The 27,503-nt window shown below is 38.1% G+C and overlaps 2 protein-coding genes across 5 annotated transcripts in view; one reads left to right on the forward strand and one right to left on the reverse strand.

Annotated features, from left to right (window-relative positions):
* Window positions 1-1,361: 1,361 nt before the first annotated feature.
* LOC132849067 (guanylate-binding protein 1-like) overlaps window positions 1,362-27,503 on the reverse strand; it is a 44,702-nt gene continuing 18,560 nt past the window's right edge. Inside the window, exon 12 of one of the 2 annotated variants that reach the window (XR_009648808.1) lies at window positions 1,362-1,626. Coding sequence is in view for 1 of the 2 variants with exons in the window: in XM_060875255.1 (XP_060731238.1) it covers window positions 1,593-1,626 (34 nt within the window). In the remaining variant the exon portion in view is untranslated. The remainder of the gene's footprint in view (window positions 1,627-27,503) is intronic. The other variant, XM_060875255.1, reaches the window with a different exon arrangement.
* On the forward strand, window positions 1,430-25,308 carry LOC132849072 (Fc receptor-like protein 5). 3 transcript variants are annotated; one of them, XR_009648809.1, is made up of 14 exons: window positions 1,430-1,469; window positions 7,271-7,306; window positions 7,954-8,247; window positions 12,397-12,714; window positions 13,021-13,296; window positions 13,456-13,704; window positions 13,810-13,908; window positions 14,338-14,427; window positions 14,534-14,584; window positions 14,706-14,780; window positions 15,018-15,101; window positions 15,185-15,240; window positions 23,736-24,488; window positions 24,897-25,308. XR_009648809.1 is itself a non-coding variant. In XM_060875261.1 (13 exons), exons 1-13 carry the CDS (start codon window positions 1,439-1,441, stop codon window positions 23,766-23,768), a joined length of 1,692 nt encoding a protein of 563 aa, XP_060731244.1. In that variant the 5' UTR covers window positions 1,430-1,438; the 3' UTR covers window positions 23,769-25,308. The 3 variants fall into 3 exon arrangements, 2 of the variants coding, with proteins under 2 accessions (XP_060731244.1, XP_060731243.1); XM_060875261.1 differs by having other exon boundaries at window positions 23,736-25,308; XM_060875260.1 differs by lacking the exons at window positions 23,736-24,488; window positions 24,897-25,308 and adding an exon at window positions 15,777-16,080.

Here is a 27,503-nt window from a genome sequence, read left to right on the forward strand (position 1 = left end):
TGCTGACTGCCATAGGGGACTGGCTCCACAGTATCAACCTGAAGAAAGAGTATGACTTGCTACCCATGACCTCTGAGAGCCACATGTCTGCAAGAAATTTAGTTTCACATACAGTGACCCTTTTCAGAATATACAAACAAGTAAACAAAGCCGCCTACAAGCTGTATCTCCCTTGTCAGTTCTACCAAAACCTTGAAATAAAATTCCCATCATGGAACGTTTTCCACACTAGTTTCCACTACCAACAAACATTTTCTTTAGGGTTCCTTGTTCTGAAGTGTAAGTTAAATCTCTGAACTATCTCACTGGGCTGAGGTAGCTTTCAGCTACTGGTAGCTTTTTTCAATTGGTTTTGTGGAACTGAGAAGGTTGCACATTAAACTGTAGGTTGGTTTTGTTTACCCTTATCTTTTTTATTTGCTGTAATAAATTGTTCCCGTATCATAGAATACTCTTTGAATGTCTGAGCCTTTGCATCAAATGCTGTCAGTGATCCAATAGTTCCTGTAGACATAGTTGATTATTTGTTTGTTTAATTGTTTATTTGTTATCTGTTTATAATGGTTTCTCTGCAGTCCTTATTTCCTTCAAATACCTTGTTAACCACAATTTTCAAAATCCCATCTTAATCCAAGAATGTAGTGTCTTGTGCAAAGTTCAGCCAACTATCCTTGGATGACTTAATAAAAAACATTAAGGTCTTTCAGTCTTACAAAGCACTGCATGGGCTTTCTTCCTTTTTAGCCAAAGAACTCTTCTGCTTCTCTTACAGTAACAGGTGAGATCTTATTAACAACGGTATCCACACAGTGACACCTAGTGGCCATTCCAGGATTTTTACCATTACATTAATTGCATTTTCCTCAGCATACCACAGAACACTAATCACATTTTAACCTCCCTCTCTGTCTAACCGTGCTTGCAGCGTTATAGTTGTTTATAACTATGTGTCTATTACCACACTACTTTTACATCTCTCTACAATGTGTCTCAAGAACACTCAAACCTAATGAAAAATCTGCATTATGTATTTATTCTTGCTCTTCATTCTGTAGAGGAGCTCCACAGGTGACAAAGTGACCAATGTTGATTATGAAGTTGCTGCATCTCCAGTCAAGTACCAAGCATCACCACAGCATGAGTCACAGGCCATAGACATCATTCAAATTCAAATAAATAAAAACAGTACTGCTGATGCGCTAGCATATTAGCTTAACAAAATATTTATTTATTGCTAGTCAGATCAATTATTTGGGTATATGTTGTGCAAAGTATTAGTCTTAACAGATCAGTTTTAATGTGTTAAATGAAAAAAGCTGCCAAGTGTGTACTGTATCTGTGTCCACTAAAATAGAACTAGTACAACAGAACACAGGAAGTGGTAAAACTTTAACACACACCACTGCTCAGACAGTGAGTCAGTCATTAGAGGGACAGGATGGAGCTCAGTCCACTACCTGTGATGCTCTGTGAGTAAATGTTCTCTTTGTGTCTTCATTAGAGTGAGTGATGGGGTATAAAGTTGTTCATCTGCAGTCTGAATGTCCTGAGTGATGAGCTTATTGTGTGATTAGGACATTGTGTGTACTTCATCATGACTGTTCAGGTGGATCAGTGTCTCCATATCTGTTATGAGAAGGGTTTAGTTTGATGTGTAAATACTCTCAGTAACTATGATAGTTCAACAGGTAAGAGTACAAGTAGATCAAGTTTAAAACACAGGGTTTAAATCATCTAATGAGTGTAAATGACTCAGTACTGTTGAAATCTGTACCTTATCTTCTTTGTCCTGCTTTCATCTGCTTCTATGTGACAAATTCTCATGATTATTTGATCTGCTAAAAGAAAATAGTTGCATTTGTACTTTTAAAAGTGGAAGTTATTGTTGTGACTGAAATGTCTTTAGCTGCTGTGTTGAGCTTCTGCTGGTGTTTCCGGTACACTGAAAGGTTTTAACAAAACCATGTTAGCATTTATTAGACATACTGATAAAATGCCTTACAACCTACATTTTCATTTTTGTTACTGTTAATGTTATATAATTTACTTATCAGTCTCAAAAACAACTATGCAGAAAAATACACATCATTAGCCTTTGATACACTGAGGGCAGTGACAATGTTAAAATCCTGTGAGCAGAGACAAGTTGGTAATTGTGGTTCAGAAAAGTTTTCAGCAGAAGGAGGTGTGAAAATGATGTGTGAGGGAGATAACTGACTTTTAAAAAATAACCCTAAGTATGGTGGAGAAACATAATTCCACTAATAAGTATTGTACACAAAGTTCATCAAAAAATGTAACCATCTGAGAACAAGAGAAAAATTGAAGCTATGGTCTGTTCAGAAGAGACTCCTGGGTACTAGAGTGTGTTCAGGAAAGACAAAGTATATATTCATTATGTTCTTGCCCAATCTTTAAGAGTGCAATATTTTTTTTAATTCAGAGCTACATTTGGGCTTCCTGAAAAAATAATATTGCATCATGCAGAACATGCAGCATGCTCTCTTCCACAATGAAATGCACACATGGGGAAGTTACAGAGGCCTACAGAGTCAGTGGTTTTGCTTCTATTTTTGTTAAATCAGCGAATTGTGTTCAGCAGAAGGAGGTGTTTAAATGATGTGTGAGCATTAGTCATGAAAGAGACTCTGAGAGGTTAAATGCAGATGTAGGGAGAGTTTAATGACACACTAGGAAAGGAGTGAGTGGGGAACAAAAAAAGCAGCAAATTAAACAGTGAAATAAAATATGGAACAAAAGACAAACAGAAATAGTTCCAAAAAGTGGTTCACATTGATGTCAAAGCAGTCCAGGGTCAATAGCGGCAAGGCATAAGAGATAAATCCAAAAGAGCAAGCAGAGATAAATCATAATCTTTAAACAACACAAAAGCTCAATGTGTATTTTGTCAATTACTGAAAGAAACCAGTTCATTCCAGATAATCCTGCAACTTCTTTAATGTTAATGTTGGTCACTCTACAACATCCATGATAAGTGTTTTCAAGTTGTAACATTCTTGGTTGTCATGTGAAATGGAATTGTTTAAGTTGACTTAATTGGTTACTCCGCATGTATGATGTGAACACACTTGCGCCTCTTACATTTTTTATTTAAGCCCACAAGTGTTTAATAAAAAGGTTACACGTTGTTCAACTAAGTGCTGGGCGATTTGTGTCGTTAATCTCCGCAACAAACACAACATGGTGTCAGAAGCAAAAACTAAGTAGTTGTTGGAATTTCGGATTGCGAGTTTTTGCGAGGACTGGCAAAGTTCGCCATGGCAAAGTTTACCTCTCCTAAGCAGTTATGCCCTTTTTCCACCAAGGCAGTTTGAGTGCTGGTTCGGAGCCTAATTTAAAATAATTTCTTTCTTTTTCGACACCCAAAGTACAGGCTCTGAATCAGGAAAAGTGGTTCTCAAGTAGCACCATAACATTGCTGGTCTAGACTTAAGAACCGCTTGTGCCAGGGGCTGGTGACCAACCAGACAAAAGAGAACATCGTTAGCACCATTTTTAAATCATTTTAAATCAGGATTCGCCATGTTTAGATGCCAATGTAGGTTCGCAAAGCCATGAGCAATAACAGTAAAGCAACATTCGCCATTGTTGATGTTGTGTTTGTGTTTGCTGCTGCTGCACTTATGTTGCTGGATAACATTGTATACAATGAGGTTAGACTCGGCTCTGTGATGGCTCTCTAGCAAACCAGTTTTTAGATGGCTCGCCAGTGGAACCAACTTTGAACCAGCACCAGCACTAGCTCTGAACCAGCACCCGGTTCTTTCTGCTGGAAAAGGGGCATTAGACTTTTCCAAGCCAGAAGCATGGATGGAATGGAAACAGAGGTTTGCTAGGTATCGAGTTGCTTTGTTGCTTATGGAGGAGGATAAAGTTGTACAGGTAAAAGACCTAATTTATTTAAAGGAAGCGGAGGCCAATTTGTCATTAACATACAATAATGAGGTTATTCAAGGAGATAGCGAGCTAAGTGGGATGAGCTAGCTAAGTTCCATTCTAGAATTTAACTTCCTTAAGAAAGTGTTGAAGCATTCATCAGACAGTTGTACACGCTAGCTTAAAACTCATTTTGGTGCACAGAAAGAGGAACAGATGCGTGACCATGAATTCGTGATGAACTTGTATCACAAAAACATCAAATGAAAAGTGCCCTAACACTGCAATGGGAATGGCCGGACATTGTGAATTGATAAAATCAGAAAACACAGAGGGAGCATGGAGCATATGGATAACCTGAAAACAGTTAGAAAGAAAGAACCCAAAAGGCAACTTAGCAAAAATACACAAAAAGGTGAGAAAAGGAACATGCACAAGATGTGGTTGAAATCATTATGACGATGAACAATGTCAGGCAAAAGGAAAAAATGCATGAAGTGTAATCAAATTGGGCACTTTGCTGTATGCCACTCAGAAGCAGAAGTACAAGAGATAACTGAGGCTGATGAGGATGAATGTATGTTCTTAGGGTTAAAGCATGAGTGCATTGATAGCAGAGGATGAGCCATCATGGCACACCACTCTTACTTTACACCATTTTCATTCAAAAGCGACTTTGGTACTGACACGTTAGTGATATCTGAAGCTACCTATGAAACTTTACAGAACAAGCCTAAGCCCATATCAATGACCAGCTATGAAATCGCTGCTTTCATGTTGTAGCAGCAGCAGGCAGCAGCTAGTGTGACTGGGAAAACTCAAATCCAGCACCCTCACCATCAGCACTGGCGCTCCTCAGGGTTGTGTCCTCACACCACTGCTCTTCTCTCTGTACACAAACGACTGCACCTCTAATGACCCCCCTTTCAAGCTCCTGAAGTTTGCAGATGACACCACACTGACTGACCTCATCCAGGACGGTGACGAGTCTGCTTACAGACTGGAGGTTGAACAGCTAGCTGTCCGGTGCAGTCTTAACACGCTCAAGACAGTAGAGATGATCGTGGACTTCAGGAGAAACCCCCCTGCTCTCCCCCCACTCACCATCATGGACAGCATTGTTACACCAGTGGAGTCATTCAGATTCCTGGGAACCACAATCTCCCAGGACCTCAAGTGGGACCTTTACATTGACTCCATTGTGAAAAAGGCTCAGCAGAGGTTGTACTTCCTTCGCCAGCTGAGGAAGTTAAACCTGCCACAGGATCTGCTGAAACAGTTCTACACTGCAATCATTGAATCCATCCTCTGCACCTCAGTGACTGTTTGGTTCAGCTCAGTTACCAAATCCGACCTCAGAAGACTACAGAGGGTAGTCCAGACTGCTGACCGAATCATTGGCACAACTTTCCCCACTCTTCAAGACCTGTACTTCTCCAGAGTGAGCAAAAGGGCAAAGAAAATCACTCTTGACTCCTCACATCCAGCACACTCCCTCTTCGAACTGTTGCCATCTGGTCAATGCTACAGAGCCCTGAGCACCAGAACGACCAGACATAGGAACATTTTCTTCCCTCAGGCTATCCATCTGATGAACACTTGACATACACAGAACAAACTCTATTCTTACATTATTTACACATATGTACTTATTTATATTTCAATTTGCACATTTATATTTCAATTTGCACATTTTTCCACTGTACATACAACTGCCTTTATCCGCTGTACATACAAATGCCTTTATCCACTGTACATACAACTGCCTTTATCCACTGTACATACAACTTTATTATATATGTGTTCATTTCTTATCAATGCCATTCTGTTTACACTGTGGAGCTTCTGCACTAGAACAAATTCCTCGTATGTGAAAATATACTTGGCAATAAAGACCTTTCTGATTCTGATTAGTAGTCAACATGAGGGGAGAAAACCTCCTTAGCTGAACAGTGGCAACCAAACTAGGCATAATTAAGTGCATTGATGAGGTCAATATGTTTAGCGGCATGGGTACATTAAAAGGAGTTTCACCCTGAAAGAAGGTGCACAACCATACAGCACAGCTGCACCTCAGAGGGTCCTCACTCCCCTACTCCCTAAAGTAGAAGGGGAGCTGAAAAGGATGGAATCAGTGGGCATAATTGAGAAAGTAATAGACCCAACTGAGTGGGCACCTGTGAGTGCATGTTTATGGTTCTGGAAATAAAGAAAAATGGAAAGAGAAGAATCTGTGTGGACTTGAAAAGACTTGAGAATATGAAACGCAAGAAGTTCATCTTACTTCCCTTGGATGATATGCTCCCCAAGCTAGCCAAGAGTACAGTATTCTTCAGTTTACATGCAGAAAGTGGATTTTGGCAATTACTTCTAGATGAAAATAGTGCTCGCTTGACCGCCTTTATCACAAAGCTAAGTAGGTACTCTTTTAAATGGCTAACATTCGGCATCACATCAGCAACTGAAATCTTTCAATGTAAAATGTCAGAGATGTTGCTTGGACATGATGGGACATGTATTACATTTTAGTTTTCAGAGAAACACAGTAAATACATTATGAGAGATTGATGAGGGTCGTGGAGACCCTGGTCTCAAGCTCTGGCTTGAGACTCAATAATAATAAATGTTGGTTAATTCAACTTGAACTGAAATTCCTCGGACAGGTAGTGACCAAGGATGGCATTGCTCTAAGCCCAGAGAGGGTCAAGGCTATTACAGCTATCTATCCACCACAAAATGTTAGTGAGCTGAGACAGCTGCTGGGAATGGGTGACTACCCCGGGATGTACTTACCAAACTGTTCAAGTCAGAGTGTGGCAAATGTTGTCGGCCACCGCAAAGGCAGGTGTTTCAGATGTGAAGCAGATAATTTTGTTTTAAGAGTTTTTCGACCCTGCTTAGCCAACAGTCATTGATGCAGACAACAGCAGTTATGGGCTTGGTGGAGTTCTTATGCAGAACCATGATGGAAGGTTGTGGTTGTGGTTGTTGGATAACAATAAATAGAAAAAGACAAACAAAGAGGGTTAATGTTATTGTTATGTTTGCTTAAAAAAAGAGGGATATAGCATGTGAAATGGAATTGTTTAATTTGACATAATTTGCTACTGTGCATGCATGATGTGAGCACACTTCTGTCTCTTACCTTTTTTTTAGATTTTACACAAATACTTTTATACCCCTCTGTTGATTAATATTTTTCAATTGCTTTGAAGAACATGACATTTACTTTAGTCTTTTCCATATAACTTACAAATTAGTATATCATATTCCTTTATTACATGAGTTTAATTTGTCAAAGCTGTGCTGCTTTCAGTCATACACCGTATCTTTTCTATGTTTACATCATGTTCTGTGTTTCTGTTTGTTTCAGTGCTGATTTCACTCATTCCAGAGACACATGCTGAAGGTATATATATATATATATATATATATATATTATATATTGCCTTATTTTAAATTCATTTTAATTCATTTATTTATGTGTGCATTTCTGATTTGAATTAGAACTGAGAAGGGTGTGTTTGTACATTGACATTTCTTGACATGACAGTTTCTTTAAAAAAAGTAATTTTGCAGGTACGAAGAACAGAAGTCACTTTAACTAAGTTCTATTTAGTCTTTTCTCTTATAACAGTTTATCTCATGTTTAGTTTTACTTTGAACTCTCTCTGTATTCTCACACATTGTGTGGCTGCTGCTGAGAGAAACCAGACTTTTAGGGAACACACTCATCTGAGTGACATTGGATAGTTTGACTATTACTCTTCTATAACTTCATACTACAGAATCAAATAGTGTTAAATGTGTTAAAATGGGACTTAAGTATCGGTAAATGTTTGAAGTTGAATCTATATCAAACTGAAGTTATCGACTGTTCAGATCTGAGATTCAACGATGTGTAAACAAATAGGTTTCAGACTAGACTTAAACCCTGAGACATTTGGAACAATAATTGGAACTGTGGGTCAGAAAGCTCTGCCAAGTTCTGTAGTCTACATTATGGCACCAAGAAAGTTCTTTATGTGTGTTTATTAACACATATTTATTTTATAGGGCAACCTAAAGCTGTGTTGTCCATAAAGCCTGATAAACATGTGTACAGTGGCGAGACTATCACTCTCAGATGTGACATAGAGGGAGGAGACACTAAGTGGACATACATCTGGTTTAAGAATAATTCCAGTTTACAAACTGAAGAAGGAAAAGGCAAACAGAATAAAGACAGCAAAAAGCAGGAGTTCAGAATCAAGTATGTTAAAGACACTGACAGTGGTAACTACACCTGCAAAGGACATATTGGAAACTCTCAGAGCTCACAGAGTGATGCAGTTACACTGAATGTATCAGGTGAGTCTGTGGTAACAATTCAATTCCATTCAATTCAATTCAATTCAATTCAATTTAATTCAAGTTTATTTGTATAGCGCTTTTTACAATGGACATTGACTAAAAGCAGCTTTACAGAACATAAACATAGAACAGAAGGTAAACATAAGGAGTAATATAAAGAATTAATATAATAAATTCAAGCTATATATAGTTCAGTGTGTATGTATGTATGTATGTATGTATGTATGTATGTATGTATGTATGTATGTATGTATGTATGTATGTGTATGTATTTATCTCCAATGAGCAAGTCTGAGGTGACTCAGGCAGCAGTGGCAAGGAAAAACTCCCTTAGATTTGAAGAGGAAGAAACCTTGAGAGGAACCAGACTCAAAGGGGAACCCATCCTCATATGGGTGACATTAGAGGGTGTGGTTACAAATATACAGTAAACAAATGTTGTATTGGTGTAAGGGCGTGATTACAAACATACAGTAACAAATGTTATGTTGGTGTAAGGATCACATGGAGTTCAGATCTCCTCTTAGTGTCCAGAGTCCAACTGGAGCTGGTAGATCTGTAGATGTCTCAAGATTCTCGCAGAGTCGTCCTCATCACAGTGGAGGTCCAACATCTTCATCGCACGGAAGATGATCGGAGCTGGTACAATGTCTGGATGCCTCGGCATGTGTAGAAGGAGAGAAGCAGTGTAGAGGGATTAACATATCTGTTGTTCATAAAAAATGTGCAAATCTAGTGTAATAGTGCACAATATTATGGGATGTATTATGTGTACACCTGACTAAAGAGATGATTTTTTAATCTGCTTTTGAACTGGGAAAGTGTCTGAGCCCCGAACACTATCAGGAAGACTATTCCAGAGTTTGGGAGCTAAATAAGAAAATGCTCTACCACCTTTAGTGGACTTAGATATTCTGGGAACTACCAGAAGTCCTGAGTTTTGTGATCTCAGAGAGCGTGAAGGATTAGAAGACCTAATGTTAGACATGTTAGAAGACCATATAAACCCTATTTTATCATCTCGGTTATATGGTCATACTTTCTTGTCCTAGTGAGAACTCTGGCAGCTGCATTTTGGACTAACTGTAGCCTATTTATTAAAGATGCAGGACAACCACCTAGTAATGCATTACAATAGTCCAGTCTAGAGGTCATGAAGGCATGAACTAGCTTCTCAGCATCAGATACAGACAGGATGTTTCTTAGCTTGGCAATATTTCTAAGGTGAAAGAAGGCTGTTTTTGTAGTATGGGTGATATGATTTTCAAAGGACAAGTTGCTGTCTAATAAACACCCAGGTCTTTCACTATCGAGCTACTAGTAACAGTACATCCCTCTAAATGGAAGTTAAATTGTGAGAGTTTCTGTGTACTGGTTTTTGGACCTATAAGTAGTATTTCTGTCTTATCAGAGTTTAATAACAGAAAATTGCAGCTTATCCAGTCTTTTATTTCTCTAAGGCATTGAGTTAATTTGGACACTTTAGCTATTTCATCTGGTTTTGATGAGATATATAACTGTGTGTCGTCGGCATAGCAGTGGAAACTAATCCCATGTCTTCTAATAATGTCCCCTAAAGGAAGCATGTATATCGTGAAGAGCAGAGGTCCTAGAACTGATCCTTGAAGGACCCCATAATTAAATGGTAGTAAACTGGAGGATTCACCATTTAATTCCATGAAATGGTATCGATCAGACAGGTACAGTAGGATCTAAACCAGCTTAATGCCTGCTCATGAATACCTGTGTAATTTTGTAAGCGATCTAGGAGAATGTTGTGATCTATAGTGTCGAATGCAGCACTAAGGTCAAGTAGAACTAATAGTGACATACAGTCTTTGGCCGAAGCTAAGAACAAGTCATTTGTACCTTTAACGAGTGCAGTTTCTGTACTATGATGGGGCCTGAACCTGATTGCAACTCTTTGAGGATGTTGTTCTCCTGTAAGAAGGAGCTCAGTTGAACAGACACAACCTTTTCTAGTATGTTAGACATAAATGGAAGGTGTGAAATAGGTCTGTAATTTGATAGGTCATTTGGGTCTAAATTAGGTTTTTTGATGAATGGCCTAATAACTGCCAACTTGAAAGATTTAGGGACATTTAGATAACGAGGAGTTAATAATATAAAGAAGAGGCTCACCAGCTTTATGTAACACTTCTTTCAGTAATTTAGTTGGAATGGGGTCTACTGAACAAGTTGTTGGTTTAGCTGTAGTAATAAGTTTATCTAACTCTTCCTGTCCTGTACTTGTAAAGCAAGGTAGTTGTGTGTCTAGAGCCTTAGGTGAGGCTGGGTCACTCGTTGCTTTCATATGTTGCAATATTTTATTCCTGATACTTTCGATTTTATCAGTGAAGAATCTCATAAAATCCTCACAACTGAACTGTGATGGAATAGTTTGTAGCCACTGTGTTAAATAAAAATCTGGGATTGTTCTGGTTATTTTCTATGAATTTGCTCAGGTGCTCAGCCCTGGCAGCTTTTAGAGCCTGTCTGTAGTTGGACATACTTTCCTTATACGCGATTCTAAAGACCTCTAGTTTAGTTTTTCTCCACTTTCGCTCAAGGTTACGGGTTTCTCTCTTGAGGGTGTGAGTATGACTGTTATACCATGGTGCAGGTGTTTTGTCTCTAACCTTCAGCAATCGGATTGGGGCGACAGTGTCTAATGTGCTAGTGAATATAGCGCCTAAGCTGTTAGTCATTACATCTAGATCGTTTGTGTTTAAGGGTACAGTAAGAAGTCCAGACAGATCAGGCAGGTTATTTGTGAATCTGTCTTTAGTGGTCAGAACAATAGTTCTACCGAGTCGCAGTTAGTCTGTTCTACAGGTAGTGTGTACGTTATGAGGTAATGGTCTGTGATGTCATCACTTTGAGGTATGATGTCTATATCAGTGACGTCTATTTTGTGTGATGTAATTAAATCTAGTGTATGATTAAGACGATGAGTTGCTCTAGTGATGTTTTGTTTAAGCCCAAATGAGTTTAGTAAGTCCATAAAAGTGAGTCCTAGCGCATCGTTTGTGTCGTCAGCATGAATGTTAAAATCTCCTACAATTAACGCTTTATCAAAGTTAACCAGTAGGTAAATCTGCGAATCTGCAAATATAGCTATATCCTGATGGTGTACAGTAGACTCATTTAGACCGATGTAGTCCAGGTTTCGGTAAGAGTGCGGTAAGGCTATTTTCTGAGATGATTTCATTTACAATAATTGCTTTGGGTGCAAGCCCAAGCTTTAGGAACTGTTTTTGTATATTTCTTTGGCATTTTTCTGGTCTGATTACAGTAAGATTTCGAGAACTTCTCACGTATTTACTTTTTGATATCACTACTCGGGGAAAAGACACAGTTTTTATAGGATGAGCTACAGTATGTGTGCATTTGTGTCGATGTGTTGAGGTGAAGGATGGCTATTGAAATTTGGATTTAAAGCGTAGTTTACCAGTCAGAAGGTGTGCAGCGCCCTGGAGATGTGGTCCGAGAGGATATCTGCTCCAACTCTGCTGGGGTGCAGGCTGTCAGCACGGAACAGCCTAGGACGCTCCCAGCAAACATCCCAGTTATCAATACAGAGTATACTCTGAGCCTGACAGCATGACTGTAGCCATTCATTTAAAGCAAAAAGTCTACTGAGTCTACAACATCTGGTAGTTTTAGACATGCAGTATAATTATAGTGAGTCAGTGTGATTAATAGTACACAGCTAACATTAAAGCAGTAAAATCACATCGTGTCTTGCCCCTGCTATTATCTAATTCATTAGATGATAATTTATGAAAGCTTTCTGTATTTCTGGTATTTTAAACCAAATCATGAAATTAACTGTGTATATGAGGGAGAGATTCACTCTCATAAATGACAGACTTTTAGAAGATGATTCCACTTATTTAGCAAAATAAATAAAGCCCCAACTGATGATGACAAGAAGAATGAACTCATTCCTAATGCCTCCTCTAATTACATAGTACAATTAGACCTATATAGGTATTTACTTTATTACATAGTTGTATCTTTTTATTATATTATTTTAATTTATTATTCCTTACTCACATGATCTATTATACATAGAGAAAGTATTGTGTATGTATGACTTAAATGTACAGATTTAAGAATAATTGTGAATTTCCTGTGTAACAGAAAGACCACAGACAGTACTGAGTGTATCTCCACAGCGCTGGCTGACTGAAGGAGACTCAGTGACTCTAAGCTGTAAAGTTACAAACTCCTCTACAGACTGGACATTCAGCTGGTACAGAGATGTTCTCAATAGATCCAATCCTAGCAATATCAAGACTAATCCAGTGCTCCTCACAGACAGCAGCAGAGGATCTGGAGGCAAATACACTCTCAGTCCTGCTTCTGTTAAACACACAGGAGTTTATAGGTGTAGAGGAAAGAGAGGAGAACAACACCTTTACACAAAATACAGCTCTGGAAAGCCTCTATGGATCACTGGTGAGGAAAACACAACAATGGTTGAAATTGTTGAATATAGATTCATAAATTAAATATAAAAATGACAGCACTGAATTTAAATATGTAGAAATCACAGCTTTGTTAATGTTTGATGTAAAAATCTTTATATTCAGCCTCCTGATTGAGGAATGTTTTATGCAGCTGAATAACCCTAAGCACCGGTAGAGGATTATTCTCATTCAAATAGCACTGTGTATTTAAATAAGGAGTAAATGTGTTCAAGTTATGCCACTAAAACACAACCATAATAATACATAACAATAATTATAATGATCTGTGTTTAAGGTGAATCTCCTCCAGTCTCTCTTATCATCAATCCCAGCAGAACTCAACACTTTACTAATGACTCTCTCTCACTGAGCTGTGAGGACCAGAGTAAGTCTACTGGATGGACAGTGAGACGATACGCACACAGTAAGAATGAGTCAGATTGTTCACACTGGGGATCAGTTACAGGATCTACATGTAACATCAGCTTCCTCTCCACATCCTACACTGGAGTTTACTGGTGTGAGTCTGAATCTGGAGAAAACAGTAATCCTGTCAACATCACAGTGCATGGTGAGTCTTCATGTAGTGTGTTTAATGTTAAAGGAAAAGGGAATTCATTACAGAATATTTAGAACACTGAGATTCTAACTGGAGAAAAACAGTTCAATAAGAGGCACTTAACTGGGTTTTACAGTTAAATCAAACAGTGGTGTAAATTCTCTCTTCTAGATGGTGATGTGATCCTGGAGAGTCCTGTCCATCCTGTGACTGAGGGACATCCTCTGACTCTACGCTGTTTATATCGTACACCCAATGCCTCAAACCTCACAGCTGATTTCTATAAAAATGGATCAGTTCTCCAGAACCAGACTACAGGAGAGATGATCATCCAAACTGTATTAAAGTCAGATGAAGGTTTCTACCTGTGTAAACATCCACAGAGTAGAAAGTCACTGAAAAGCTGGGTCTCAGTCAGACGTGAGAAATCCATTTCTTCTGATTTGATATTCTCTTAATGACACAGTTTATATTTACAGCATTAATAAAACTTAAATCCTGCTTTCTTCCTTTCCTCTGTTATAGGTTCTAGGTCCACTAGTACAACCTTAGCTTTTATACTGAGTTTGGCATTTCTGATCATTTTATTAATCTTCCTGCTGGGGTTCTGCAAAATAAAGAAAGGTCTGATAAATGCTTTAACTTTTTAGCAAATATTAAGTTACTTGGAAATATAAAATTTACAAAAAGTTTATTTTTACATAGTTTTTTTTATATCTATTTAACGTACTTTCTAAATCTTGTTTAGAATATGAGAAACATTGGAATTAATTTGGTTCTGATTGAGTCCTGATTACACTGTATAAAATAATAATAATAATAATAAAATGAAGATTGCACAATATATAATTAATAGTTGCCAGAACAAACTACAGTAATCCATATCTAACAAAATTGTTGTTATCATTATATACAGTTAATATTTGTAACTAATCTTCACTCTTTAGTTATTTGTAGTATTTGAGTATACTGTACTCAATACGGTGTAAAAAAAAGTTTCCATTAATATTTACACCCTGTTCAGATACAGAATCTGTCTCTCTCTCTTTATAGAAAAGCAGAAAACCAATCAGACATCAGAACAGAATCAGAGCCGAGCAGGAGTTGAAGACACACAGTCAGGAAACACACCACTTCAGGCTGGTCAGACACTGTCTCAATGACTGTTTGTTTAGACATTTGATTCTCAAAAATCTTTTTAGAATTTAATTTAATATTTTTTATATATATATTTATTCTGTTTTTGTAGGAAGTGATAATATTTATGACATTGTGGAACAGGCAGATATGAGAGGAACAGGTAGCTTTATTGCATATAAAGTATGATTTCCTCTTGCATTAGGAGATTTAACTCTAGATTAACGCTATACAGTAAAGTACAGAAGTGTCTCCTAGAGACTAACACATTGCACTGTGTTCAGGTGAAGCTGCAGCTGAGAGCAACGAAACCACTTACGTGCAGGTCATGAAGAAAAAGAAGGCAAATAGGAACAATGGTATTTTATATATAAAAAAAAACATTTTATAGAGTGTTTTTAATGCTACAACATTTCATGTAAAACTAGAATTGGGACAATCTCCAAAAATATTTGTCATTCATTACACTGATCTCATGCTACTCTTACTATAGAAACTATAATGGGCAACAGCACTGTGGTGTACCTGATGCTGTAGTGACTAATGTATTAGGAAGCTGTTGGTCAGTGTGATGTCTTTGTTCTCTGCTTCTGTAGATCTTGATGGGGAGCTCAGTGGTAGTGATGTGACTTATGCTCAACTTGAATTAAAACCAAAGAAGCTGTCTATGCGAGAAAAAGGTACAGAAATTCTTGTTAAATTTTGATAGATTCAATATAATTAAATTTCTCAAATTTAATTCAAGGTCTTTTGCTCTAATTAGAAAAAGCCAGTGTGGATGCTGACTCTTTATACTCAGCAGTGAAGCTGAACAACAAGGTAAGACTGGTTTGCATTTTAAGCTCAATAACTAGCTGATGTCATTAAACACCATGAAATAAACTTATGTATTATAGATGTACTTGGATCCTGACCCCTGACCTTGGATATATACTTTAAGCTGGGTCAAAGCTAGAGAGATTTCCATTTGTGTTTTCCTTCTGCTGTTAGACAGTACTGTACATAATACTGTGAAATTAAATGCTACTTACTTAAATTACAATTATATTGCTCTCATATTGTTTCACTCAGAGCAGTTTGAAAAGTAAAATTCACATTTGATCACGTTTCACTTTTCAATTAAAGATCAGAAGTAATCTGATGTCAGTGTGTAAGTAAGCTTTATGTCACCACTTACAGGTGCTAGAGAAACACCTATTAGACAGAAGAGAGTCTGAGCATTAATTCCAGTATAAATATTGAGCAAAGGAGACTGGTTCAGTGTGAAGGGCTGGGCAGAGGGATATTATCTGATGTTACACACCTGAACCTGGATTCCTTATCTGTATTTATATGATCGCTTTCTCCCTCTGCAGTGTCATGTGTCATTGTATGCAGCTGATGTGCAAAATAAAAGACTCAATAGAAGATGAACAGAAGACAAACTTTTCTTGGACTACAGATTTAGCTCTGTTTTAAATGCTTTAGTGAATGCCTTCTAGAGGGATACTTGCAGTCTGTTCTTCACTGTTCTGCTGTTTCATTAAGCAAGCTTCAGCTTATTCTTAGCACCAGGAAAGTCACAGCATATTACCTTCATACTTACTTACAGTAGACTAAATTGGTTGCCTATTATATTCTACATTGACTACTGTCATTCTTATGCCATTTAAAGTTCATATCTTGGTTTGTTTGTAGCATATAAGAAAAAAAATCTTATATTTATATATATATATATATATATATATATATATATATATATATATATATATATATATATATATATATTAGAGATGAGCCGGATACTCGGCTGAAACGAGTACGAGTATTATACGAGTACTACGAGTCAATATCTGTGCTCGGATTGAATGAAAATCCTCATTGGGTAGCTGATTGTGTCAGCGTTCTGTGATAGGCTAGTCACAGTGCCCCTCCCCTACACACATACAGATGTATTGTGTTGCTGTGTCTCGTTCTGCTCACTCACAGTCACACACAGAACAGCTCTCTGTCTCTCCCTCAGTCACTCAGGTTCACGGGTCTTTTCCGTTAACGTTTAGGGTTTCTTCAGCTTTTTACTTCGGGTTGTAACGTTAATAATACGTACTTACTAACCAGTAGAGTTCTGGTAAACGTGGGTTCGTTCAGATGTGGTGCTTGCTTGGTAGAATGCAACTCATGTTGCGTCTCTGTCTGTCGGAGATTTTTTTTCTTTTTTAAACCTTCAGCTGTCTCAGTGTCTGACACGTTTTTGCTGTATTTCATAAAAACATAAAGGTAGTAAGCTAGTAAGCTAGTAGTAAGCTAAATATTACAAATTAATTATTACCGGTTAAAGCCCCGCCCATTTCAAGGCAAGTCCACTTCCGGGTTAGGCCCCACCCACTCCGAGTACAGATACAGATACGGATAATTCATATGGTTAACAGATACAGATACAGATACAGATACAGATAATGCTGTACTCGCTCATCCCTAATATATATATATATATATATAAAACTGTATACTGCAAAATCCTTTTATTATAAAAGCTATGCTTATTGACTTATTTTAGCACTGTCAGGACATGTATATAGATCATGTATAAGTATGCATTCATGCATTAGTTATAAAGTAGTTAGTAATTAATTTCTAATTAGTTATTTGGAAATTACTTTGTATTTTTTTTTTACAGAATTCTTTCTTTGCCAACTGCCAATTGTAATGTCAGTAATGTACTTTTTAATCTATTCATTAATTAAAATAGTTGAATCATTCAATCCTGATACAATGTCACTTATTTAAGGTCAAGGTTTTATTAATAGTTAGTAATTAGCTTGTAATTAGTTTGGATGCCCTGTCTCATGCAGTGTGGAGAATGTACATGCAGACAATGAAAACAGTGGGGAACACATGTCTTAAATAAAATGTCATGCATATAACAGTCACAAAGTCTACCAGTAACAAGCAGTAATTAGAATCAAACAGTGGTCTTGCTCAAGTCTGTCATGATGTAAACAAAGGAGTCACCAACACAAGACTTTGTGCAAAAAGCTGCATTTATTTTAACTTGAAACCAAGTGAGCAGTCTAGCTGAATGGCAGGATTCAAGAACTCTGTTGCTGAGCCACATCTCTATAAAAACAAAGATGCAGCTGTCTCTTAACAAATGCCAATTAGTCTACTGGAGTCAAATGTAATCCAAGGAGCAAACATTTAACATTTAGCAAACATTTATAACAAGGAGCAGGATGGACTGGAGATCTAGCCAGCTAGGGTTTGTTTACCCTATCCTATCATGGACTCCCACCATCTAGCCATGATTCTACTTTCTTTGCATCACTTTTGCTTTACCCTTTCCCAGCTATCAGCAACTGAGAGGCCTGGAGGGCCTGGTCCACACAGCAAGCAGAGATTGCTTACCTAAACCCAGCAAATTGTCATGTTGGCTGTGGCATGGTTTCTGTACTGTATCATTGTTTTCTGATCATAGACATGAACACCATTTTTATGATGTTCATGTGGAAAGAAAAAGTTGGGCTCCAGAATGGCATTATCTGTTGGGCCACCTGAAGGCCACACTATCGACCTCTGGAAGGATCTTTGAGCTGGAGGCCACCTGTCAGCCTCTAGAGAGAGCTTAGTGCTGGAGGCTGCCCTGTAGGCCTTTGGAGGCTCACTGGGTCCTTTATTATAGATTTTCTAAAAGACCATTGTGTTTGCCTAGATTTGCTTTGCTGACACCTGTCCAAAAGAGAAATTAAACTCTGGATTTTTTTTTGTCAGAGATTCTATCAGCAAACAGAGGGAGGGACTAGGGAGAACCCAAACGCAGGCCAATGTTTAAAAGGAGATCTTTAATGAGTTATGTGTATATGTTGGTAACATAAACAGGGTAAAGTGTTAGCTCAAACCTCATACAGAAAAACTGTAAAAGAGATGACAAACGTTCAAAGGTGCAGGTATTAATCTGCGGGCGTTACAGTTTCTAACCGGGAAAATTCATACACGGAACGATAGTACTTCACACACGGGAAACAATAGTCATCCACTCACGGGAAAATAAATAATCCACTGGGACAGGAGAGAGAAAAGATCGTAACTTGCTTGAAGCCTCAAAATAAACTCCAACCAGCAAGAAAAACGCGGGAGCACGAAAACCGAAAAAAGGCAGGCAGCAAGGAGCAACAACTCTCATTAGCAAACAAAAGGGAAAAAAGGTAATCCAACCTGGAAAAAACACTCAGAGACAGACAGCAGCAAGACTACTGGCAATCACTAAGATTGGAGGCAACGGGATGATTCACAGATTGCAACGTACTGAAGAGAGATCATCTGTCGACAATCCTGCATGAACTTAAATAGCGCTGCCAGGTATAAAAGTCTGGCGACCCGGGAATGACATCACAAGTGCGAGCCGCAAACTGGAGCTCCGGAGGAGTATGCCGACAGTACCCCTCCCTCTTCGGGGTGTCTCACAATGTCCCACCTGGCTGGTCGGGGTGTTAACGGTGAAACTGGGAGATGAGGTCAGGATCCAAAATGTGGTGTGCCAGAACCCAGGAGCATTCCACAGGGCCGTATTCCACATCCCTCCCAGTCCACCAGGTACTGTAGTCCTCTTCCACGACATCTGTAGCGCAGGAACTGACGGACAGTAAAAGCAGGGCTAATGGAGAGGCCTAAGATCTGGCAAAGTTCCTCCCAAAAGTTGGATGTAAACTAGGGTCCTCTGTCTGAGACTATGTTCCGGGGAATGCCATGGAGCCGGAAAACGTGCTGAAAGTGGAGCAACGCCGTTTCTTTGGCCGAAGGAAGTTTGGTCAGGGGAACAAAATGGATGAGCTTAGAAAACGATCGACCACAGAAAGGATAGTGGAGTAGCCATCGGAAGGAGGGCAACTGGTGATGAAATCTAATGAGATATGTGACCAGGGTCTGCAAGAAATCGGCAGAGGCCGGATGGGAGAGATCGGGAACTCTTGTGCTGCGCACATACTGGACAGGCCGTGACAAAATCCAGAACATCATGTCTGAACGAGGGCCAACAGAACCGTTGCTGGAGAACCGATAAGGTCTGAGGGAAACCGGGGTGACAGAAAAGCCGAGAATGCCCCCACTTGACTCACCATGTAGCTTGCTCCACGGGAGCTTGTTGGGATCTTGGTCCCCTCAGATATTGCCATGCATATGTGATTGAGGGCAGGTACTGTCAGGACTCAGCCTTTGGCTCAGGACTTTGGCCACATGCTCTTGTTTATGTTCCCTGTCACGTGTCTGCCCCACCCTTGTTTACTCCTCTCCGTCTCTGCACACCTGTTCCTCATGTTTTCATTGTCCTGTCTGTTTAATCGTGCCGTGTTGCCTATAGCAGCGTGGAATCCTTGTCTTCTGATGTCATCTTATGTTGTCTTGTGTCCGGTCTGGTATTGTCTGCGTCTTTGTTTCACGTTTTTAGTTAATAAATTCTGTTTATTTTTATGCTATCCTGCATTTGGGTCTATACAGTATTTACCCCGTGTTGCTGACAGATACAAAGAGATGTAACAGGTAGAACAGAATTTTAGGTTTACTATTCAAATTCAGAATGCTGTTCAATTTATTTTCGTATGTGAATAAAATTTTTTTATATAGTGCTTTTAACAATGGCTGAGCAGCTTTACAGAACATAAAGTTTTAATGTAAATTTATTTGCATTTATCCCTAATGAGCAAGTCTGAGGTGACTGTGACAAGGAAAAAGTCCCTTAGGTTGAACGAGATCGTGAGAGGAACCAGACTCAAAAAGGAACCTAGACTTTTTTAGGTAAAACCACAGTGTATTTCTAAATTATTATAAACACTGGAGAGTGAATTAAAATGAATAAATGTCCTTTTTACAGTTATATACAGAAAATTTGGAAAGGGAGCTAAACATTTTTGAGACTTGTAAGTAAATAGCAACAGTTTGCCATTGTTTCTATACTTAACAGTTAGCCAGTATAACAATGATACAATGAAGTTATATATTCATTTACATTTACAGTATTTTGCAGTTGCCCTTATCCAGAGCGACAGACAAAAGTGCTTTAAAGACTCTCTCAATTAATACATTAACACTGGTGCACTAGGTTACAGAATTGGGATACCATCAACCTAAAAGTCTGTTTTTAAATATACACATAAAGCAAACAGGGAAAATAAGTGCTAGTTCAAGTATTTCAGGAAGCGGTAGTTATTCACCCATTATTTGAAAATAGCCAGTGACTCAGCTGTTCAGACTAGAGGTCTTCACGGGTCCACTTAGATCCGAAATCCCGAGGTCCAACCCGAGACCCGATCGGGTTTGGGTCTAAAAGTTTCACGTGTGCCTCGGACACGGGCCAGGTATAATACGAGCGGCATCGGGTCTCGGGTAATTTAAAATGAATGTGTTTTACCAAATGGACCCGAGAAGACCCGAACTACTGTATCTCGCGTGTGTGCATCGACTCGAGTCCTTTTCCAACCTCTCCTCTGTTTGCCAAGACCGCTTGCGACATTGTGTGGCTGGCGGTAAGCTAATTTTTGTTGAAATAGCCCTGGACATTCGGGTCCAGTCGGGTCAAAAAAAATTGCCAACCGGTCTGGTCGGATTCGGGTCTAATTTTTTCTTTAGACCGGAGAAGACCTCTAGTTCAGACATCTAGGGGAAGTTCATAGTTCATTGACTTAACAAGCACCTGAGCAGTGTGTGTAAATAAAAATAATCAGCTACTTTTGATGATGTAGAGAATAAACTGACATGAGCATGTCACAATTGCAACATGTGAGGAAACGGACAGTTGATTGTCCATGTTTACCCCAAGGTTGTGAGTCATGACCAAAGGGGAGATCAGATTGTGTAGGGATATTGCAAGATCCTGGCCTTGGCAGTTTTGCTGGGATTGATCTTCATGAGCTGACATCCATGATGATATGTCTGCCAGACATTCTGAAATCCGAGCAGAAGCCGTGGTATCTGAGGGAGGGAAGTATAAGATAAGTTGAGTGACATCAGCATAGTAATGGCAAGAGAACCCATGTGAGGAAATAACTTTGCTGAGAGAGTAAGGATCTAAGGAGAAAAGGAAAGGACCAGGTTCACTGCATTGAATGCTGTCGAAAGGTTGAGGAGAATGAGGAGAGGTGACAGCTTAGGTGATGTAGCAGTGTGTAGTTTCTTAGAGACAGTCAAAAGAGCAGTCTCTGTAAAATGTGTTTGGTAGATGAAGATGATGACAAGGTTGATTGGAGAGGTAACTGAAACTGCAGGGAATTCAAAAGAAGAGATGATTAAATGAGACAAACAAAGAGGAAACAGTAGACCCGTACCACCACCCATGCCTGTTTCTCATGGTGAGTGAGAGAAAGCATAGTCAGTAGATGTAATGGTGCTGCACCTTCATATTTATTATCTCAGGTCATATTTTCTTGACCTAGTAGGAACTCTGGTGCTACATTTTGGACTAACTGTTGCGTGTTTAATGAAGATGCAGGACAAGCACCTAGCAATGCATTACAATAGTCTAATCTGGAGGTCATGAATGCACGAACTTGCTTTTCTGCATCTGATACAGTAAAGATTTTACTATGGTGCAGGCATTTTTTCTCTAACCTTTCTTAATAGGATGGGGCAACAGTCTGTGTGTCTCTCTGTGGTGTGCATGCTTTCTGTCTCTGCAAGAACACAGGAAGTGTTTAAGGAAGGTTTTAACACACTCCACTGCTCTATCAGGCATTCAGTCATTAGAGGAACAGAATGAAGCTCAGTTCATTCTTTGTGATGCTTTGTGAGTAAATGTTCCATTTGTATAAAGTTCATCTGCTGTTTGAATGTGTTAAATGATCTGCTTGTTGTGTAATTACAGTAGGACATTGTGTGTACTTGAGCATGACTGTTCAGGTGGATCTGGTGTAAATTTATTCTATTAATCTGTGGCCTGCTTTTAAAACCTCTCATGATCATTTGAACTGCTAAAAAAAAGAAAATGACGTTGACTTCGGTTGAAGTCTAAAAATGAATTTTGGCTGCTGTAATGAGCCTTCTGGTGGTGTTTCCTGTGCAAAAAATTGTTTTAAGTAAACCAAGTGAGCAGTGAGACTAATTAATGAGACAGTTTCTTATAACCTACATTTAAATTTTGTTTTGTCTTTTTTTTATTTATTTAAAAGAGGACAATGTACATTAATCAACATTAAAATAATGTAAATGTACCCGAGTTAGCTCAAAAGTGCTAATTTTCATCGGCAGCCCTTCAGGTTCACTCTAATACTCCATTGATGTGTTTTCATCATGACTAATAAAAATAAACACAAATATTCTCCTTAGCCTTGTACAAACATAGAAGACAGTTTAAGAGGAACAGAAATGAGATTACTGCTGTAGTTTAGATTCTCTTTTGTTTTCTGTTAATTCAGTGTGGATGCAGCAGTAAAGAAGGGGAAGAGGCAAATGTGTGAGACAAATAACTGACTTTTAACATAGTGGAATAACTTAACTGCTGATGCTAAATGTTGAAAAGTAGTAATCTTATTCATGTTTTCACATAAATGGAAAATAAAGCCAGTTTCAGTAGATTTAGAGACACGTGTATGTAGTAGAGATGGGAAATTTAGCAGCATTCTCAAAGCTTTTGGGATATTTATATATTTTATAACAATAACAAGCTATCCATATGCTGCTAGAGAATTATCTGTATTTTAGTACATTTCTAGCTAACAACGTTTATCTCAGCATTAACTGTAATACAGTAAATACGGCAACCATTGACAGAAAAGGAGGCATGCACCACGAAGTCGATTAACATGAAACATCTGTTAATATTAATTGAAACATTTAAACCTTTATTTAAACCTATTTTTTTCAATATTTCATCTGACTGTTTCTATAGACCATTTTGAGAATGTAAACAGTAAACACATAGCAATGCAACTGCAAATGTCTAATGTATATTAGACATACAAAAGTGTACACTTAATGTATAGTAATTTAATGACTTCTTAAAATCTGGATTTTTAATTTTTTTATTTTTTGTTATATAAGGTTAAGGTTTTACACACACACACACACACACACACACACACACACACACACACATACACACACACACACACACACACACACAGTGGAGAAAACAGTAACTCTGGGCTAAACTGTTCTCACTAATGTTTTAATTGTTCTGTATGTTTTATAATTTTAAATACCAAATATGAGAGAAAAGGGTATAATTTTCTTAAATGTAATGTAATTGAACAAATATCGTATTTTAATATTGTATTTTTTGTTTGCACTGTCATGTCTGTCTTGTCCTGCACTGTCTTGATTGTCTTGTCCTGTTTGTTGTGGGAACTTAGAGCCCGTCTCCAAGTCGGCACATATCAGGGTGAATTATACTGATATACTTTATAATGCTTTTATACTATATAATTGTTACTTAAACTTAATTTACTGATAGCACTAACATTAATACGAATTAAAACAATGGGAAAGCTCCTCAGACCTGGATGAGAATGAGCAAACTTCTTTATTGTGGTCAATCAGCTAACAATTCTCTAAGAGAAATTGCCAATTTGAAAGTAACAAAAGAAATCCCAAAAACCCAAAAAGAGCATCTTCATGAAGAGCATTGGCATGCAAAAACAAAAACCCTCAGGACGGTCCTGCAAAGTAACGTTTTTTTACACATACACATTTGGCCCCAAATATTCTCCACTATATATACGCTTCCAAGCGCCTCCTTATTGGTTCCCCTCCTCACAGGCCCGTTTTCATATCACCTTATCATTATGTCACCTTATTTACTGGAATCATCTCATATGTTTTTGTAACGTCCTGTTCCTTACAATCCCCTTGTTTTTCCTTCACCTTTCGCCCATATGCCCATTTATGGATTTTCCTCCCCTTAGTTCCCCGGGGCCCAGGTCCGGGAGCCCAGGCCTGTGACCCTGGGTCTTCTTTGTTCACATAACAATTATGTCTAAACAACAATTTTTGTTATTGAAAAGTGTGCTCAAAAAGAGCTTCACTCCCAGGTCAAAGTTACATTTGCCTCTCAGTTTTTCCATGCCAGACGTCCTGAAAATTAATCCTTCATTCAACTACAATGGGTAAGTTTCTCCTTTGCTATTTTCTTCTATACATGATTTTTAATAATTATAAGTCACTCTATGAGTCTGATTTATGTCAAAAGTTATTATGTTAAAAGAAAGCTCTTATCTATTTGTCATCTTATATTGTCACTATTGCTAATCTCTTGCTAAACTCTTGCTAAACTCTTGCTAAACTATTGCTGCTATACTGTTGTCATTATTGTTAAGCTATTGCTGCTATAATGTTACTTGTGTACAAAAAAAACAATGGAGTTCTTTGATGACTCCCCTAATCTGCTAACTGCTTGAATTATGATATGATCTCATGTTATGATCTCAGCCTGTCCTTGCTCAGGCTGGGCTTGTTTACACTTATCTCAAGCTCCCGTTCCTCTATCTCCTCTAACTCCCCTTATCTCCCCTCAGATCCTTCGCGTCAGCCAGCTCATCCTGGTCGCCCCATCATGTCCTCACCTCACCATCCTCGTCCGTCTCCCTACCCAAGGCCAGTGCCTGCTGATGTCATGGCGAGCTATCGCCGCTTCCAGCTACTTCATATCACCCATGAGCTCGTTACGTGTCTGGAACAGTTCTATTCTATGGCCCTGAGTCCCCTGTTTACACTCTTTCCTCTCCTGTCTGCTGAGTTACTATAATAAAGAGTGCCTCTTTTATTCACCCTCTGACTTCTGGTTAATAATATATAATATAATAATAATATAATATAATAATATAAATATATTCTCTTAAGGCCCCAGGATTTTTCACAACATTGTCCTTGTCCTTTATGTTTATTAAGAATTTCTTACTAAGTCCTTAGCTCTGTCTTTGATTTATGTAGCACCATGGTCCTGAAAAAACGTTGTCTCATTTCACTCTGAGAACATTGTGTACTGCAACAGCTATATATGGTTGAAATGACAATAAAAGCTTCTTGACTTGACTTGACTAAAATCCCTAGACTTGCTGCTCTGTGTTATTAGATGGATGTTTGGTTGAGTTTGGATGTTTGAGTTAATGTTGCAGCTTGTAATTCCCAACCTCCAACAAGAAAATGGGAAGAAAATGCTGTCTACATTTGAAAGTCATATTAACAGGGTAGCTTTCACCTCTCACCACTCTAGTTTTCTGAGTTTATCAGGTACAATACCAGATGCTCAATGATATGCAGTCTTAATGTTCATTTCTCCAAGCACACCATCCAGGCTAGCATTAGAGCAAACTGGACAACCTGAGAAAAAGATTTTAAAGACTTTGATGAGAAGAGAGGAAAATAAAAACACTTGGATAGGTGAATGTCGCCATCTGGTGGCTGAAACCTTTAACAATAGTGGGCGTGGCTCCATGATGTCACACTGAAAAAAGGAAAGTAATAAATCTCACTAGCTTTCTGTTTCTTTAACGGACACAACACAAACTTCAGGATCCTGAAATATGTGTGTGAAGACGCTAATGTAAGCTCAATCTCAGCTTTATGAATTTCTCAACAAGGCAATGGAGAAGCATTTTAAATTTGGTGAGTATTTCTACTTGCTAGAAAACTACTGTACGAAAAGAGATTTTTTTATTATTTGTTTTTTTCTGAGCCAGAAAAGATATTTTTTTCTGAGCCAGAAAAAAATACAACAAATATCTAAGACATAAAAACTATGCAAGATATTTTTGTGTGTAAAAAATGTTTTTTTTTTTTTTTTTTTTTTTTAAATAAATGTTATCACAGTGTTTCATTTGATATAAATGTTTTCTGCCTTCTATTTTCAATACCAATATTTACCATATGACTGATCAGATTTATTCTAATAATTTCATCTAATAAAAAAATATTTAATTTTTTTACAAACAGAGCTGAAGAAATTTCAGCAATATGTAAGTGTGTGAGCTCTTATTATTCACATGACAATAATCTACACATATTCACTACCGTATACAGTATACTGTAACCAGTTTATATTATTATGTGCCTCCTTTAGTCGATGTGACTCTGGATCCTGATACAGCAAATTTTAAACTTCTCCTTTCTGATCATCAGAAACAAGTGAGCCATGAAGGAAAGCAACAGATTCTCCCAGATAACCCAGAGAGATTTGATTGTTTTCCTGATATACAGGGAAAAGAGGGATTCTAATACGAGGTGCTAATCAGTGGGAAGACAAGTGGATGTTAGGAGTGGCTCGAGAGTCCATTAGCAGGAAAGGAAGCATTATAGCATGTCCTGAAAATGGATACTAGACTAAAGATTAGATACGAGGCTTGTGAGTCTCCCCATGTTCCCCTCGTCTTGAAACAGGCTCCTCAGAAGAACAGAGTGTTTGTGGACTACGATAAATGTCTGTTCTCCTTTTATGATGTTGATGCTATGTCTCATATTTACTCTTTCACTGGTCGGTGTTTTACTCATAAACTCTGCCCAATCTTCTGCCCCTTCCTCAGTGATGGAGGTAGAAATTCATCGCCACTGATCATCACACCTGTTGAACAGTTCAGTGAGATCCATTTACATCAAAACATGGTTATGTGAAACCAAAAGCATAGTGACATTCTTCTTGTTTCGTAAACTCCATGTATACCATAATATGTTACCATTATTATAGTAACAACTGACTCAGGGACCTTTATAGCAGTGACAATTTTAGCAGTAAAATGGAGGTAAAGCTGTACTTTTGCATTTTTTTTATTGTATTTGTAGAATTAAAACTAATCCAGTTCAACAGTTTTGCAATGAATCATATCTTCATGAAGGTTATAACACATTCACAGTTACCCTGCTGGTGCACGTTGTCTAACAGATGGTGTGTGTTATGACCGAATTAACCAAGAAATAACCTTGACAGTCACAAGCAAGCCAGGATATCTAGTTCAGCTGGCTACCACTTCAGCTGGCTTCACTTTTTCACCATTTTTTTTTCACTGAACGTGTACTAAGTGTCATTAAAGTTATAAAGAAATAGAATCACAGAACATAAACTTTGCATGTTAATGGCAGTTTATTTGATATTAATGCAAGTCAGCTGACACCTGATGTCTGATTTCATC

This window comes from Tachysurus vachellii, chromosome 7, assembly GCF_030014155.1.
Source record: "Tachysurus vachellii isolate PV-2020 chromosome 7, HZAU_Pvac_v1, whole genome shotgun sequence".
Lineage (NCBI taxonomy): Eukaryota > Metazoa > Chordata > Actinopteri > Siluriformes > Bagridae > Tachysurus > Tachysurus vachellii.